At 48.7% G+C, this 16777-nt stretch overlaps 1 protein-coding gene across 1 annotated transcript in view; it reads left to right on the top strand.

Moving 5' to 3' along the window:
* Window positions 1-11727: 11727 nt before the first annotated feature.
* The window catches only part of CDRT4 (CMT1A duplicated region transcript 4), a gene marked incomplete at its 5' end in the record, with an annotated part of 15808 nt that continues 10758 nt past the window's right edge, over window positions 11728-16777 (top strand). Inside the window, one exon of the mRNA XM_009707044.1 lies at window positions 11728-11955. Coding sequence (XP_009705346.1) covers window positions 11728-11955 — 228 coding nt within the window. The remainder of the gene's footprint in view (window positions 11956-16777) is intronic.

Below are 16777 nucleotides of genomic sequence, written 5' to 3'. Positions count from 1 at the left end.
TACCTGGTGTTTTGCTTGCACAGAGGCATTGCTCTCTTGCCAACGATGGATGTCAGCCTTCCTCCCCCTCCCCACTGCTTTCCAGCAGCTCCCGTGGTGGTTTGGTTGCCTGCGGAGGACAAGCTCTTCCTATCATCTGTGGGCAGAAAGTGCCGTAGGGGTGCGAGGAGCTTCAGGGTGAGCGGTGTGGTGGGGTCTGTGCCAAACTTCTACAGCCTTTGAGGTGGCAGGGGTTCACAGAGTCAGGCAGCAGGCACATCCATGTGCCTTTATGAACTTGGAGAAATCTCTGTACTTTTTCTAAGATGGGATGGAGAAAAGCTCTGCTGTCTTGTACAGGTGCCCTGTCCACAGTTGCTGGTTGTTTCTGGGCTGGTCCAAGCCCTGTGGGCAAAGTGCAGGCAACATTTTGGGGCAAAACCATGTTGTGTAACACTCCCATAAAGAAAGTGCTGAGAAGTGTTGTCAGCCCTGGTGGGAACAGCCCCGATGAAGAAGCAGCACATGTATCCTTGTCATTGCTGGGACAGGAGCATGTGCATGGAGGGGGGAGCTGGGCTGGGCTGGCCTGGCAGTTGGTATGGTCTTGATGCCCCTCTTGAAGATGGCTGAAGCTGGAGACTTGTGTGGGATGAGTCCAAGGCAACTTGTCCTGGCTCCCAGGCTGTGGCCTGAAACACAGTGTATCAGCAGGGTGCAAGACAACAGACCAGAGGTCTTCGGTGGAGTGGATGTGGGATCTGCAGTCCCCTTTGCAAAAGGGGATGCGTTCAGCAAATGGCTTCCAGCCCCAGACATGGGGGCAACTGTGTGAGCTCTGGTCCCTGGTGGGGCACCTCTGGGCTCTGCCCTTCTGGCTGCTGCAAGCAGTAAGGTCTTCAGGGGGGTAAAGGGTGGCAGCGAGGGGGTGGGCAGGGGGCGGATGCAGAGCCCCATATGAACATCTTGTCCTTTGCGTCCTACTACTGGTGCTTTGGAGTGCGGGCCGTTGCGTCTCCAAGGGGAAAAAAATGCCCAGAAATTCCACAGACCCTTCAATATCGTTTCTGTTTTACAGGGAGACAAAAAAGGTCCCTTTGTGTGAGGGCTGAAAGAAATAGCCCAGTCCCACAGCCTCCCCAAAATCTTAATGTCAACTATTTGCCTCCTTGAGTTTTCACATAAACAAGCACTTTCTCCTGAATATCTGTGCTCTGGCTGCTCCCCCAGCTTGGTATTCCCCCTGCTCGGTGGTGCCCGCGGGATGGACAACCCGGCGCCCTCGTCCACCTCCCGGCCAGGCTTGTGCGGGCAGAGAGATGCAGGACGAGATGGAGGGGATGCAGGCTGGGGCAGGGAGTAGCAAGAAAGGCATCTAAGGCTGGGTTCGGAAAGAAATGAACAGTTTAAGCTGCTTTTAATTCAAGGGATTGCTGCTTGTCTGATCACAGAGGGCAAGTTCTTGCTTACAGATCCGAGCACAACCCCAGGGAAGCTGGTGAACTACCCCTGTTTACACCAGCCTGGCCCAGGATCTCGTTCTGCTCTTGCCAGGACATCACTCATCCTGCTTTGGGGTCAGATATTTCCCTGGTTTAAGTGACTGTCAAATTAATAACACTCCACAGATCGCAGCAGCTGAGAAACCGCCCCTTCTATTTTAGGTGCTGTTTGCATATACACACTGGAGTGTCTTGGGTGCAGCACGGAGGACTTCTATCCTGGAGTATGCTTGGGGTTTTTTTCTATCATGTTCCCTTCCCATTTATAAGAAGAAAAATTAGAAAAAAAAGACTATAATGTTGTGTGTCTGCAAACTAAAAAAAAACAACACCAACTTGAATTGGCCTAAAACAAGAGCCAGCAGCGTTCCTGTGGTTATTGTTCATTCAGCTGCGCCGCACACGTGTGCTGCTCTGTGTTCCTGTTCTCGGCCGCATAACCTGATATATCGCTGGGCGCGTTGTAAAACACGACCCGCAGGACTCCAGGGATGCAGTGCCCGCGAACTGCTGCTGCTCTGGAAACCCTAATTTTTGTTTCTCTTATGTTCCACTGTTGGTTTTCAAAACTTGGGGCTGTTGGGTGTGGAAGGTGGTCCTGGTAACTGCATGTGGATCCTGGGGTTAAGGCAGCTCTGGAGAGAGGTGAGGTGGTAGAGGGGATGTGATCCACGTGGGTTCATGCCCTAGCTCCTTACCTCAGCACCCATTTGCAGGTATTTGGGGTGGTGTGATGGTATATGTGATGGTACCTCCTGGCCCGGGGCAGGATCTTGGCTAATTGTTCTTGGGTCATCATAGTTTACCCCGTGGTTCAATTTCCAGTGGATCTGAAGCCCCTTGAAGGCAACGGATGGGCACCTACCAACTCCACCTGATGTTGAATCAAGCCCATCCTGGAATAAAGAGAAATAAATCACTTGTCGCTATTTCTTCCTTCTATTGGGTCTTCACTGTGGCCCTAGCACCCATGCAGGGTTTTCCCCCTTCCCTGGCATCTATCATGGGGATCCTGACTTCCCAAAACTGCCTTGCTGCCTCTTCTGTTGAGCTCTTCCTCCTCCAGCCCTTTCAGAGCCTGTGATCATCTCTTTCCATCTTTATTGCACAGTTTCCCAATTCACATATATGGGGAGGAGTTTGGGTTGGAAGCAGTTCCTGGAGAACTTCAGTCAAATTGGATGAATGAATGAATAAAGGGTGGTTTTGTTGCTCTTATCCTTTTATCAGCTTTATTTAGTTCCTAGCAGTTAATTTTTGCAATTGCCATTCCATCTGGTTGCTTGCTGAGGGTCAAATTAAAATCCTCTGAAGATGAGAGCAAACTGCAGTTGAGTTGTATAGGACCAGTAAGAACTGAAGTTGACTTCTGGCAGAGTAGCACTCATTTCTCTTCATGTTGCTTATACTGAAAGGTTGAAAGACCTTTGGGCAGGAGCCTTGGAGGCAAGAAATTCCTGTCCTGAAGATCCCCCAGCGATGCAGGCTAAGCTAAATTGTAAAACATAGCATTAAGATATGCTCAATGGTGTTTGTCAGCTTTCTTTGAGGCATAGATGTCATCATCCCCCCACCAGGACATGGGGAAGAGGAAGGGACGTCAGCTGTTAATGTCTTCCCAACTTGGACCAGCAGTTTTCAGTACTACTATTTGGTTGTAGGAAAAAAGATATTCTGGTTCAAATGAAAAATCCCATGTTGGTGGAAGATGGCAAGACCCTTTGCACTGACTTAGGTGTCCTGTGGACTGGCCTTGTGCTACAGGAACGTATATGGCTGCAAGCTGCTCGGAAGGGACGTAGCACACCGTTTCCCGTGTCCAGAGTGAACCAAGTGTTGCTTCTTCTCCACCCCAGCCTTTGGAGATGTCGGCTCCCGCAGGCCAGCGTACCCCAGCCAAGAATATGGGATCCATCTGGCCAAAGCCAAATGAACGGGACTCAGATGTTGGGGGCCCAGAGCCTGTCAGCAAGGGCTGGCTTAAAAACAAGTGAAAGAACAGAGGGGGGAAAAAAAATTGTTCTAATTATTGTGAACTTTTAAAAACAAAATAAATGCAGCATTATTTCAGAGTTCCCTCTGCAGCATGTAATTTCATTTCCCCCCATTTGCTTTTACTACTTGCTCTGGGCGCTGTCAGAACAACCTGATTTATAAGCGACAGCTTTGGCTATTTTTCAGGCGAGTCTCTCTAAATATAAGAGTGTGAAAACTGTCCCGCTGCCAGCAACTCTCTTAGAATTAAAACTTGCATGAGTTGTAGCGTGAGGCAAAGTGCTGGGTGCTTTATGACTTAAATGTCTTTCATAAAAAGCAACCCTCTCTTCTTTCTCTTGGGATAATTTTTCCTTTTTATTACACAGAATAGCTCAACCTGTAGTTGAACAAAATAAAATAAAACAAGCAGTGGCTGTTACCTTACTGTTTCCCTGCTACCAGCTCCCTTGTGTGCTGTCAGTGAGTTGTAGATCATGAGAGAGAGATTTATTGACCAAGGGTTTTAGCAATAGAGCTTTATCTAAGATTTTTTTCCCATCCTGAAGAGGTAAAGAAAATGAGAAAAATGAAGCATGACACAATAGCAGGTTAATAGCCTGTTAATTTTAAGTGAATTGATGATAATGTCTGAAAATTGGGGAAAGCCTTAATTGATGGCCTGAATAAAACTTAGCATGTGCTTTAAAGTTCTGGTTAATAAGGAAAAGCTGTGTTCACTGCCTGATGTTACTTCTGTGTATGTCTGTTCCCCAACACGATCTCCCTTCTTGCTTGTGGAAGCGCCTGGCTCTGGTGCTGCGTTTTTGGATGCAATTAGAGAGAGCTTTGGACCTTTGACTGTCGATGTCTTAAAGCTCACGAGGATTTGATTTGGGTTTAAAGTTGGCCATGTGTCCCCATTCTCATAGGAATCATAGTTCTTGTTGGTGACTTCTACGGTAAAGTTCTGGTATTGCCCACTTTCATTTGGTGTCTCAAAGGGATTGTTGTGTGAGGGAGGGGTCTTTCAAATTCACTCTCTGAAGCGTGCTGCTCTGGTATCCAACCAACCTGGATCTGATTTAATAGCCTGGTTAGACTGAGCAGGCTGGGGGCTCGTGCTGCCAAACCAGTGGGAAGTGACTCAAGTGGGTCCGTGGCCCTGGTCTGATCCAGCAAAGCTGGACAGAGGTGGCAACTTCTTGTGTACAAAGGAAGCTTTTTGATTTGTTTGGGTTTTTTTGACTGAATGTATTTGCAAACGCTAGGATGCATCTCAGAAACGCTCTTCTCGGTGGTGCTTGTGGGTGAAGGTGGTGAGCCTTTGTATGGCTGTGGGAAAGGTATCAGGTACCGTTGGCCCTGGTCTGATCCAGCAAAGCTGGACAGAGGTGGCAACTTCTTGTGTACAAAGGAAGCTTTTTGATTTGTTTGGGTTTTTTTGACTGAATGTATTTGCAAACGCTAGGATGCATCTCAGAAACGCTCTTCTCGGTGGTGCTTGTGGGTGAAGGTGGTGAGCCTTTGTATGGCTGTGGGAAAGGTATCAGGTACCGTCCTCCTCTGCCATCCCATGTTCTGGTGTAGGTGAACCACGGCAGCTCCCACCCACAGCCAAACCCAGAGAGAGCTCCTGGGTTTCATTCTTGGTCACAAGTTGACCCAGAGGGTCTGGAGGATGCTGTGCCCTGAATTCCCTCTGCAGTAACTTGCATATAAAAACCACCTGCAGCCATGGCACTATGTAGGTGGCATGTGGACAATCAGGAGCTGGGTCTTTGTGTTGGGGAGAAAAATATAAACAGATCTCTAGATCTTAAATTTTAGCAGAATCTTGGAGTTCGAGAGGATTTCCAAAGACTAGGACAGCAGTGCCCCTGTGAAATGGCCTGGCTGACTCTCCAGAGCAGGTTGGAGAGGTTTTAACATTGAGAGGTTTGCAAAGATCTGCCAGACAATAAATTTCCAGGAAGAACGGTCACAAGCGTAAAATCAGCATCTTTGTAAAACACACACTGTATATACATGTGTCTTGAACCTAAGGTTGCCCTCAAATAAATTCCACTTGACATTAAGATGAAAGTCTGGTCAGGGATGAAGTTAGGAAGCTGCAGTCTGATCTGAAACTGCACTTGCCTGGCAAGCCCAAAGAGGTTAACCCTACCTGTTAGAGAGGATGGCAGGTCTTTACTCGCCTTGAGTAGTAGACGTCCTACTTGGTCCCCATCCTAAAGGGAGCTGCTCAGCACAGTTTACCCCACGAGCAAGACGGAGACCCCAGCGCTGCGTTGCTGGTGGCAGGGTGCCGCTGCCGGCCAGGTTGGGTGGGCAATGCTGGAGGGTTGCCCACTGCTCAGGAGAGTTCAGTCGGTGTCCTGAATTATTCCATTTAGATACAGTTCCATTGATGACAGGAGGGAAAAAAAAAAATAATCAAATTTGATCAATGCTGCTTTTGTGGATGGGGTTTTCAAAAACACTCACTCCCACTGAAGTCAATAGGGAATTTTTGACTTGGATAAGTTTTATTTCAGGAGGAAAAAGTTAAGCTAACACAAGGTGTTTTTACAGTCCCATTCTAGATATTACATCCTTCAAGGCCCTCTTTGGAAAGCTTCCAGGTGGGAGATTTTTTTGGCCTTATATTCCAAGGCTGGCACTTTCAGCAAAGGTGCATGAAGTTCAACACTGCAAAAACTGAATTTTTCAGAAATGTTTGTGTGCTGTAGGGGCCTGGCTCTCATCTCGGGTGCTCTCAGCTGTCCCAAATGAAAGGTAATACTTAGCTGGCTTTATAGCTGCACCTGAGCAGGTGAGGTGCCCTGATGCCCTTGGTCTTGTAATTGTTTGGGTTTTTTTAGTCATTGTCTGATTTTGCTATTTCAAGTCAGGTTCTGTCTTTATATTTGGCATTGGCTACTTAATCCCAGCGAAGGGAATTGGTGAATTCAGGTGTGTGCTGAGTTTGAGTCCCAACAAAAGTGCAGGATGGGATGTGGATGGAGACCCTCACACAACCCAATCACCTCTTCTCACAGTGCACCTACTGCCAAGGATGGACAGCAAGGGCGGACGGTGAAGAACATCAGGTGGGAAGCAGAGATGGGAGGGGAATGTGTGGTTTTAGGGAGAGAAGTCCTGGCACTCATGGCTAGAGGGAGCAGCCAGGCTGGTGGTTGTACTCCACAGGAGGAGCCAGGTTTCCCGGGGGTTATTCTGCAGGTGGCCATGCAGTTGGGCTGATGGCTTGTGACGATGGGCCAGGAAGAGGTGTGCCTTGTCTCAGCTGCATCGGGTGGTGCGTGGCAGGCCAGACCTACCGCTGAGCTCGTCTCTGACTTACCAGGGTACATTGTGTTAGGGTCAGGTTTGTCACTGGAAACCACCGTCCGGAGGGAATGTGAAAATCCCACCGTGGTGCTCCCCAGTGCATGCCGGTGAGATCCCAGGCTGGCGTCGGGATGGGAGAGGAGTGTGTTGGAGCAGTTCCCATTGGAGCAGTTCGTGAGCAGATATCTTGCTGTGGACAGCTTCAGATAAATGCCAGGCACAGTTTGCAGAGGCAATGGCAGGCAATAATCCCATCACTGCAGTGGGAGGGAACTCGACCCAATTCTGCTCTGGAAAGCCTTTACCAGGACAATTCTGGAGACAGGTCTCACTAGCAGGCACTTATGAAGCAAAGGAGCTGATACGCTTGGAGGATTCCCAGGGATGTTGCAGAGCCTTTTCTCCCTGGGCTCTGAAATCACTTCCAGGCCAGTAGCCAAGCACAAGCTGTAAATAACAAATGGTGGCTGATGATCCCATCTCATTTTGCTCTGAGATGTTGTCAGCTCTGGGCTTTCCCTTGGCATCTTCTCTCCAGTGCTTTGCATTCCCATCTTCAGCTCCCAGTGCTGTCGTAGCATCTGGCCGTCTCCTGTCATGCCGTCGGTGTGAAGGAGTCACTTCTGTGGTGACCTCCACAGGGATGTAATGCAGGAAAAGCTGATGGATCCAAGCTCTGTGCTCAGGCTGATGTTCGTGTCTTCTCTCCCTGGGGCTTCTCTAGTTATTGCTGGTTTGGAAAAGGCTAGAGATAAGGTCAGAGGAGAAATGTCTGGGATTTGCATCAGCCTCTGTCTCTGCACTCCAACATGGGCAACCTGGAACGCAGACCTTGTGGCCTTATCTGAAATTCTTTGCACTCAGGTGCCTACAACTACACAGGAGAAAAGTCACCTGGTGGGTATCCAAACTTTATCCTATCACTGAACGTTCTCACCTCATCAAATATCCAAACTGGGGTTGTTGTCTATCACACTGCTTTTTTGCCTTTTTTTTTTCTCTCCTCACCATGCAGGAAATTCTAAACCCCTTTTATTTTATTGCCCTGTGCAATGATGCTGTAGCAATTAGGCAACACAGCTGAGCCCAAGGCCCTTCTGAAACCCCAGCCTACACAAATATCACATTAAGTAGCAGTAATTATCCAGGATCAAAATAATACTGTGCAAACACTGAAATATTAGGAGACGCACCTAGTGCATGCACATGTCCTCCTGTCGTGAACTCGTGAGCTTAGCTAGCCTCTTCGCATCAGGAACTCTTTGAGCTGGGAACATCTGGCTTGGTGCAGCAAAGGTAAATGTTCCAACAAAAACACCAGCCCTGCAAGCAGGAGGTGTGGGCTGGAGCCACATCTCAGCACCGCAACCCTTGTCCTTCCCTATCCCACCACCTCGTTGTGCTCATTCTTTGCCTTTTCATTGCACAATTGATTGTTTGGGTGAGGGACTCGGCTGGATCGTTTTGTTTGCTCCGCAAAACATGCAGCGCATTTTGTGTCGTGGCTGTACGCAGAAAAAGCTCACCGTCTCCTTACGGTGTGGTCCTCGCCCACGTTAAGCTTGGTGTTTGCTTTGATAGCAGCTGGTGCTGCTGGTTTGGCCGTGGCCCTTGCTGTCACCCTCCCCAGCACCCATCTCGCAGCTCTTTGGGTTCTGCCTGGGAACAAGCAGGGAGGTTTTGCTGTGCCTTTGGGGCCCATGGCATTTTTTCCACAGGCTTTGTTACTACTGAATTAAATTTACAGCTCAACCCCGTGCGGTGGCTGGGTGCCTGGCTTTCACTCGGTGTGTTTATTCATTTTACAAAGACCTTGAGCTACAACCTACAAAAGTCGGGGAAACTGCTCCAGATCAGCTCTTTTTGTGCTTTGCTAGTGTTGTTTGGTGCCTGATCCTGCCGTTTTACCCACTGGGTCACAGTGCTTTAGCTCGCACGGATGCACGCTCGCCGTCATGCCGATGCATCCTCTGCGGTCGCTGCTTGGAGTGGCTCCCGGCACGCCGATTCCTTCTGCCGGGGCTGGGGGTGCCTGGCTGTCTGTCCCGGCGCTCCGGAGGGTGGACTGAGCCAGAACTCCCCAGTCATCAGAAACACTTGGAAAAGAGTTGAATTGTCCTTTAAGAAGATATTATTTTTTTTTTAACCCTCTTGTAGTTGTTTTTGCTGCGTGTTAGCCTGAGGAGTTAAATGGTAAAACAGTTCTGTAACAAGTGTTAAACTCCCAATAGTGAGTCAGAACAGGCATTTGAAGAGACATGGACTATCTCAGCTTGTCAAAATAAACATTTCACCTAAGCACAGAGTGTGCCGCTGTCTGAAATCTCATAATTTAAACCAAGACTTTTTCTTTTTGGTTTGGCTTCTCCTGATTGTAAAGCTGAGCGTGTGCGTGTACGGCATAGGTAGAGAACGGTGTAACTTTACAGCGATGCGATCACGGTGAAACTTTTTTTGGTATGGAAACTTTTTTTCTGCAAACACGTCAGGCTGTTTCTATTTATAAACTTCGGGAAGAGCCTGGACTGCCCGTTGGCCGGTCGTCCCCATACGCCGCTACCCTGCTGCCGGGCTGTCAGCTGGTGCTTCACGGGGTTGTCCTGGATCTGGTGAGGTCTTCCTCACTGGGAGGAAGGCTGGCTGTTTCTAGAGAGCATGGTTCAGGCAAGGGAAGCGAGCAAAGCCCCAACGCACGCCTTTGGGATGCAATGAAAACCCGTTATTGTCAGCAGGCGTTAGCACGAGTGCTGGGTTGTAGCTGGGAGTGTGGAGGGGCCGGGCAGGGGGAGCACAGAAGGCAGAGCTCGGTGCCAGCCGCGTTCCCGCAGTGCGAGGGGGAGCAGAGCTTACGTCAAAGCAAATTCCTGAAGCTTTGCACACCCAGAGCCCATCTGGCACCAGCCATGGTGCGGACAGAGGCTGCGGGAGCGGTGGCTGCGGTGCACGGTCTTGGGCTTGGAGCCTGCAGGATGTGGCTCGGTGCAGAAGCCATCGAAAATATACTTTTCGTCCCTCCTCCTGTCCCTACAACTTTAGCAAAAGATAATCTGAAGCAGCACGTTTCTTTAAATGCTTTCATTTCTCTAAAACTCTAAGTTGGAGCTGTAAGTTTTTTTGGTTTTAATTTCCACCAGGAGCTCGTGGTAGGACCTTGGGAGAAATGCTCACAGCTCTGTCCCCACCTCTGAACACCCAAAGTTGACACACTTTTCTGGTGAAGACCCTGGGTATCAGAGCCCTGACAAACCTCAGCGTGGTTTTGTTCTGGGTATTTCCCTGATATGCATAGCTTGGTCACAAACGACTGACCCTCTGCAGGAGAGAAGGGGAGAAAAGAGGCAGAATTATTCTGGCTTTACAAAAAGAAAATAGTGCACGACGCGAGGTAAGGACCAGGCTTTCCACCTGACTGATTTAGGAACAGGGAGGGGTGTGTGATGTGGGCAGGTTTGTAGATCTCGCCTGCAGCAGCTTGGCTCCTTCATCCTCTGTGCTCCTGGCTTGGCCAAACTTGGGGAGGGGGCTGCGTGCCCAAAGGATGCATCAAGGGCTGCTGTGCCCTCCAGGGACATCTGGTGAACAGGGCTACGGAGGTGACAAGTACTTATTGGCCTCTACTTCTTCATGTGCGAAATGGTTCGTAAAGCATCTAAGGGATAAGATTTAGCATAATTTTGTGTATACGCATCTATAAACCCAAGTAGCTTTGCTCTTTGATAGGACCCCGTTTCGCCTCTGTTGCCCTCCACAGCAGCCACTTCTTGTCCTGGCCTGTTTTGAGGGCAACTGGATCACCCCAGCTCCTCTCCTTGGGACTGCTGTGCCTGCCATGCATGGGGGAATCTCAAGCTCTTAAGTATGGATATCTTAAGCAAAAGCCTGATTGACTGCAGGATGGTTGCTCCATCTCTTTGTTCTTCCTTCCTTTCTTGTCTGCAGGCTGTTGCTCAGAGCTTGCTATAGACCAGTTTTAAATTGGCTGCAGCGTGGAAGTTGATCCCTTTGAGTGCAACGGACCTTCAGGAGAACCTTTATCGGCTGGATTTTCCTACCATCTTATCCCAGCTGTTTGTGCTAAGCAAGACTGCATTTTACTACTTTGACTACCTAGCCATAATTAAGTTAACCGTTCCATTAAGCAAAGTTAATGAAAAGTAAAATATTTGAGAGGGAAACTCTGCTTATGTGCTACATAACTCTTAAAGGACTAATGACGCCTAAGTGAAAACAAGCTGGTTTTATGAAAAGCCTTGTATCTAAAAATACTAATACCGATGATCTAATTTTCCAAGATCTATTTGAACGCGCCTTCCTCTTCTGCATGATTTTTTTCTTGAATTTTCTGCTTTGAAGTTTCCCTCGGACAGACATCTTCCCAAGTAGGCTCGGTCTAATCTCTCCAGCCACTTCTACCAACCTTGTAGCTTTGTGTTTGAGGTGCAAGGCTTGAGTGATTAAGGGCAGAAAGCTGAGACTGGGAAGATCTTCAGTGCAGTCTTGTCCTGCTGTGTGCTATCTTGGCCGTCGGTCAGTGCTCCAGAAATGAGAACTGCTGATTTTTTTTTTTCTTTTTTTCCTTTCCCACTGTGCTTCTTAGTGCAATACAGACCTTCTGCAGCTCCTCCTTGGTCAGTGCAATCACACTGTGTGCTCAAGTATAGAAATAAAAGCATAAAGGCTAGCAATGATGGACATCATCAATATTTCTTGCATGGATTATTTGAATCTTGATGGCAGAGTAGCTACTTGGTATGGCACTGCTGTCCCTTGGTGCTGCTTGGCCATAGCAAAGCCATCACTGATCCCAACCATGATCTTTGACTCCAAAGAGCATCCTTGGTGTCACCAAAGGCATCCTTCTTTTTAACTCCTCCCAGAGAGGGAAGAAGCCAGGAGGTAACCGACTGTGCTCTCATGGTGTCTGTTTCTTGGGTTGCAGAGTATGTGCTGCCCTCAGCCAACATGGGTCTGCCTGGCCACCTCATCCAGTGCCACTGCCCATGGCCTGCCTACACCACCCACACAGCCCCCGTGGTCAAGATGCTCGTTGAGGAGGACAAGTGGAGAAAGGCTGCATCCAACTGCCCAGCAGAGACAGAGCCAAACGGAGAGCCTCAAGAAGCTGGTTTTGAGGAGGAAACCCAAGCGTTGCCAAAGCTGAGCAGAGGTAGCAGCACCCCTGGGACTGGGAAGGACTCCATAGGACAGTGCATGGCTCAGAGCAGTTTGCCATCACCAAGTGTTTGCAACAGGGTTATTTTTGCAAGAAAACCTCCCTCGTGTGTGCTACCGTGTAACTCCCTGGTGCGTTTCGGCAAGAAGAAATGATCTGGCTGCAGCTAGAAATGAAGGAAAGAAAAAGAAGATGCTCTCAAGTGTTTTCCAGAGTGCATTAAACTACACATGCAAATAGCATTTAACTTTTTGACTCTTTTTTTCCTAAAAGCCCTATTCAAAAGAAAGCAGACAAGCACAAAAGGTGGTGGTCTTGCATTTTGCACTTGTCTGCTCTCGAGTCTGGAGAAAACCATAACCTCTTCCTATCAATCTTGCTTCACGTGCCTCGCTAGCTGTTTGCTGCTTCGCTTTTTGGAAATGCCCCACAAAGGGTGGAGTGCAGGGGCACAGTATGGAGATGCGGATGCCTGCACGCCCACGCAGCTGGGACACACACAGGGCCCCGTTCTCTGCTCTCCTGCATCTTGTGACCCCGCTGGCATCGCTGCTGAGTGCCAGCAGCCGTCACGGGGATTTGGCTGAGGGTCACGGCCTCTGGGGACTCTCTGTGCGTCTGCATCCACTCAAGATGTTGGAAAAGTGCACAGGGAATCGGGGTCCCCTCTCCTTGAAGCTGTATGTTGCTGAAGGAGCGTGGACTGGAAGGGAGAGGAGTTTACAACAAGGATTTGCTTGTACTTTTATCCCTTTTCCCCTGGCCTGCCTGTCCTTAGCGTGTGAGGTCTGTCCAAGTTGCATTTACCGGACTTTATGTATGTGTACAGCTATGCACGTGATGCTTTTGTGCACACAAGTCATAGAAAAGCAATGCAGCAGCAAAGCTGATCGGTGAGCTGGTAGATGAGGGGCTGCTCCTTTCTCACTTTTATAGACGAGCAGAGATGTTAAGGTCAAAATTGCTGGGGCACATGTGATTTTTTTATTTTTTTTTTTTTTGCAAGTCCTTAGCCTTATGCGATAAGGGAAAAATGTATACTTAGGGTCTCCAGCTGCTGGTGCATGCCAGCTCAGACCCTAGGTGCTGAGGAATATTGCCAGATATTTTAAAAACCGTTTGCAAAGGCATCACCTCATTCTTTGGCTGACAGAGGTAGAATCCAGTTTTCTAGTACCATCTCTATGGCCACCTTCCTTCATTGAGACCTTCCAACTTGTGTAATGGAGCCCGCAGGCACCTCCGACAGCACGTCCATCTCTGCTACAAAAGGTCCATCCTGTACATTGAGTGAGGCAGGGTTCAAATGGAGCAAACTATTGAGTGACTACTCAGTTAAAGACTATACCAGCCTGCATACCTGCGAGGTGGCTCCTCCTCCAGTAAGAGTACTGGTAAGGAGAGCAGCTAAAGGGGAGCAGGCGGCTCTGGAGAGGTGGGATGGAGGGTGCCCAGCTTAGCCATGTGTGCCTGTGTCCCCGGAGTGCTGTCCTGCTGGGGATGCGACCTCCCATTTCTCTGGAGTTTCAAACTCTGGCAAATTCGGTGGGAATTTTTGTCGGCAGCAGAAGACACCCCTTCCTGCAGGGGTGATCTCCTCTAGCTTCAGATTCTGCTTCTGCAGGGACTGAACTGGTGTTGCATCATTTCAACATTTAATGCATTTAAGTAAAAGTATTTTCCTTGTGATGGTGGGAAAAAAAACACCAAACCGTCAATTATTTTTTTTTCATCAAAATTAAATTTACTTGAAGAAGCTATCTGCCCTGGAAAACTTTGCTAAAGTTATAAACAACGTATCTAATAATCAGGAGTATTTGCTGCTGTGTATAGTGTGTGGTTCCCAACTGCTGCTGTCAGCTCATGTGATTTTGGCTGAGATGGGATCAGTGCCACTCGTCAGCTGAATGCTTTGGGAAAGAGCGTTGGGCCTCTGCAGGGAAAAAAAATGTAAAGAATTAGAAAATGCAACAAAAAAAGAGAAATTACCGCTTTCTCTGGATATATAAATAAATTTGTTCCCTGCCCTACTTTGAGCCCTGGGTAACTCGCACCCCTCCTGCTTGCGCGGGCGGGCGCAGCGCGTCACAAGCCCGTGTTCAGCAGCGTGTCTCGCCTGCCAACCCGCGGCTTTGGTTGCAAGCCACGAAACTGGGAAGAAATAAATAAACCTTAGTTTCCAGCTCTTCCCTCTGACTTTTCTGTTTGTTGTGAGGGATCTTGGAAAAGGGACGGGATGACGTCATGTGCTTACCTCCTTGCTGATGTGATGACTGCAGAAATAGTCAGGAGACCCAGATGGCTCTTATTTACTAGTGTGGATGTATGTAGTCAACACTAGGATGAAGTTGCATGGGAGTACTGAAGCAAGTGGAAGAAGTGTGAGATATTCTGTGAATGATTGTTCGAGCTTCTTAAGGTTACTGGTTTGCTCTGCAATCACAAATTCCCAGGGAAGCAGGGGTAAGGCACTGGTTTCTCTCCAGGTTCACTGCAGTCCGGCCCTGCCTGTGCAGAGGATGCTGGAGGAGATGTGAATTGTATGTGCTTGCACAGCTTGGGGATGGTGAGATGGAAAACGCCTGCCTTCCTTCTCCTGACTGCACAGAGGCTTTACCAGGGCTGGGATCTTGTTCATACCTCTGTGTTAAACCAAATAATTTTTTCTATTACATCTCCTCCCTCAGGGAATGGCCTTCTCGTTCTGCAGGTGAAAGACCAGCGCTATTTGTAGGCAGTTCTGTGGTGAGAAGTGGTACAGAAAAAGGTTGAAATCATCCCTGGAGAGTCAGAAATGGTAGCTGAAGTGACCAAGAAAAACATTTTTGTTTTTCTTTTGCACGTGCAAGTGTTTGCACATGTGCTCGAAGGTGTTCGAGTTCACTGTGGGAAGGTGTCCCAGGGCATCCCTGAAGTGGTGCCTTTCCAGGTGGGGAACCCTGTCCCATGGTCAGGCCTAGGACCGGTGGAGGCGTTGAGGGCTGCTCTTTGCTCTCCTCTTTTCCTCGTTGGATGCACTTGCTGGTTTTTTGTCTCCGTTCTCGGCAGCAGGGACAGTAACACGTAGTTGGATTGGACTGTGCACGTGTATTGGAGTTCAGGCGTGTTGAAGCTGTCTTGAAAATGTTCTGGCAGGACAGCTTTCTGCAGCAAAATGGGCAGAGGTGTAAAAGTTTCAAGGAATTGAATGATTTTATTGTTAAAAAAAACCAGTTGAAAACGCGTTATGCCTTTAGCAAAGGTTGAAGTGCTGCTTCTCCATAATGAATTAGAGTAAAATGGAAACAGGCAAAACCAAGTGTTGTAAAAAGCACTTGCAGAAAAAAAAAGGGGGGGAGAGGAAACCCCAAGCTACAAACATGCTGGCTTTGGTAATTTTTAAAATGAGTTTTTCAGTAACTTCACTCTATGGGAAATTTTGACTTTTCTGTCATCACTGAGGATAAGAGACCTCTCCGGAGCTGCAAATTTGCAGAACAGTAATTCTATGATCCAGCTTGTACTCACTAGCATTAATAAAATACCTTGAGGGCTCTGCTCAGCTCCAGTTGAAATCAATCATTATTATTTTGGAGCCCCAAGGTACAGCGATGCCATCGGTGAGCCCAGGGCTGCAATGGAGAGGGTGTAGATGGCACTGGGGATGCCAAGAGGGCTCATCAGGTTGGTGAGCTCTGTGCTCCAGATATTCATCTGGTGAGGTTGAAACCCACAAAATAACGGTGTCCTGGGCCCTGCCCTTGGTCTGTAGCCTGGTGCCGGAGAGCTGGGGAGGCAAAAGTTTGGTGCATGGCGCAGGCACAGCTGCAGGGATCCTTGCCTGCACGTAAGGTGCTATGGCAGAGCATCGGCGTAACGTTGGATGTGGCACAAGGGAAGATTGGGGATCTGAGGACAGGAGGAGATGGAGGGTGTCTCTTGGGGGTGGGGTGGAATTGACCCCCTCTGCCTCTGTCAACAGATGTAGCAGCACCTACTTTGTTATTGTAATATACAACCGGGGGCCTAGAGCTAATCGTAGCTGTAGATGACTTATTATACTGTGGTTGCTCCTTGCCTGCTGTATTGAAACCAGATGCTCAGGTTATTAAACAGACAGAAGCCAGGTGCTGACGGCCTTATTCAAGCAAAACAGGAGTTGATTTCCTGCAGGAGTGCGTGCCATCATATATATGCCAGCACCCAAGAATGGGACCAGAAGGCTGGGGAGAATGGTGGCCATTGTGGCTTGGGGACCACTGGTGAGGGTCTTAGTATTGCTTTGGGACCTGGGTGATGGATTGACTGGATGCAAAGCTGCTGAGGGTTTGGAGTAGTTACTGTGCTCCAGAGCCGTTCCCTGAGCATGTCATTGATGTGTCAATACGCATTTAGAAAAGTGTCTCCGGATGAGATGCCTGCCCTGCTGAAAGGTGCACGGAGCTGGCAGCGTGGCACAAAGGTGACAAGCCCCCAGCAGCATGTGGTGCTGATTCTGGGGGGATGCTGCGCTCTAGTCCCTAGAGCAGGTCTGTGGGTGTCTCTGCCCCGAGCCCAGTATTTTAACCTCACAAGCGCCCCAGCAGCATGTGGTGCTGATTCTGGGGAGATGCTGCGCTCTAGTCCCTATAGCAGGTCTGTGGGTGTCTCTGCCCCTAGCCCAGTATTTTTACCTCACAAGCAGAGCTTTTTGTTGGAGGATTTGTCACTGAGAACCTTTCACCTCAGAGTGCACAGCAGGTAGAAATTAGAGTTGGTTGTGAATAGAGGCTAAGAGCTGCCCAGCTAACACCAAGGTGTTTCCAAAACAGCATTTCTCAACAACTTTGTGTCTGCA

This window comes from Cariama cristata, unplaced genomic scaffold (assembly GCF_000690535.1).
Source record: "Cariama cristata isolate BGI_N322 unplaced genomic scaffold, ASM69053v1 scaffold12839, whole genome shotgun sequence".
NCBI classification, from domain to species: domain Eukaryota; kingdom Metazoa; phylum Chordata; class Aves; order Cariamiformes; family Cariamidae; genus Cariama; species Cariama cristata.
This window is presented reverse-complemented; position numbering and strand designations above follow the sequence as displayed.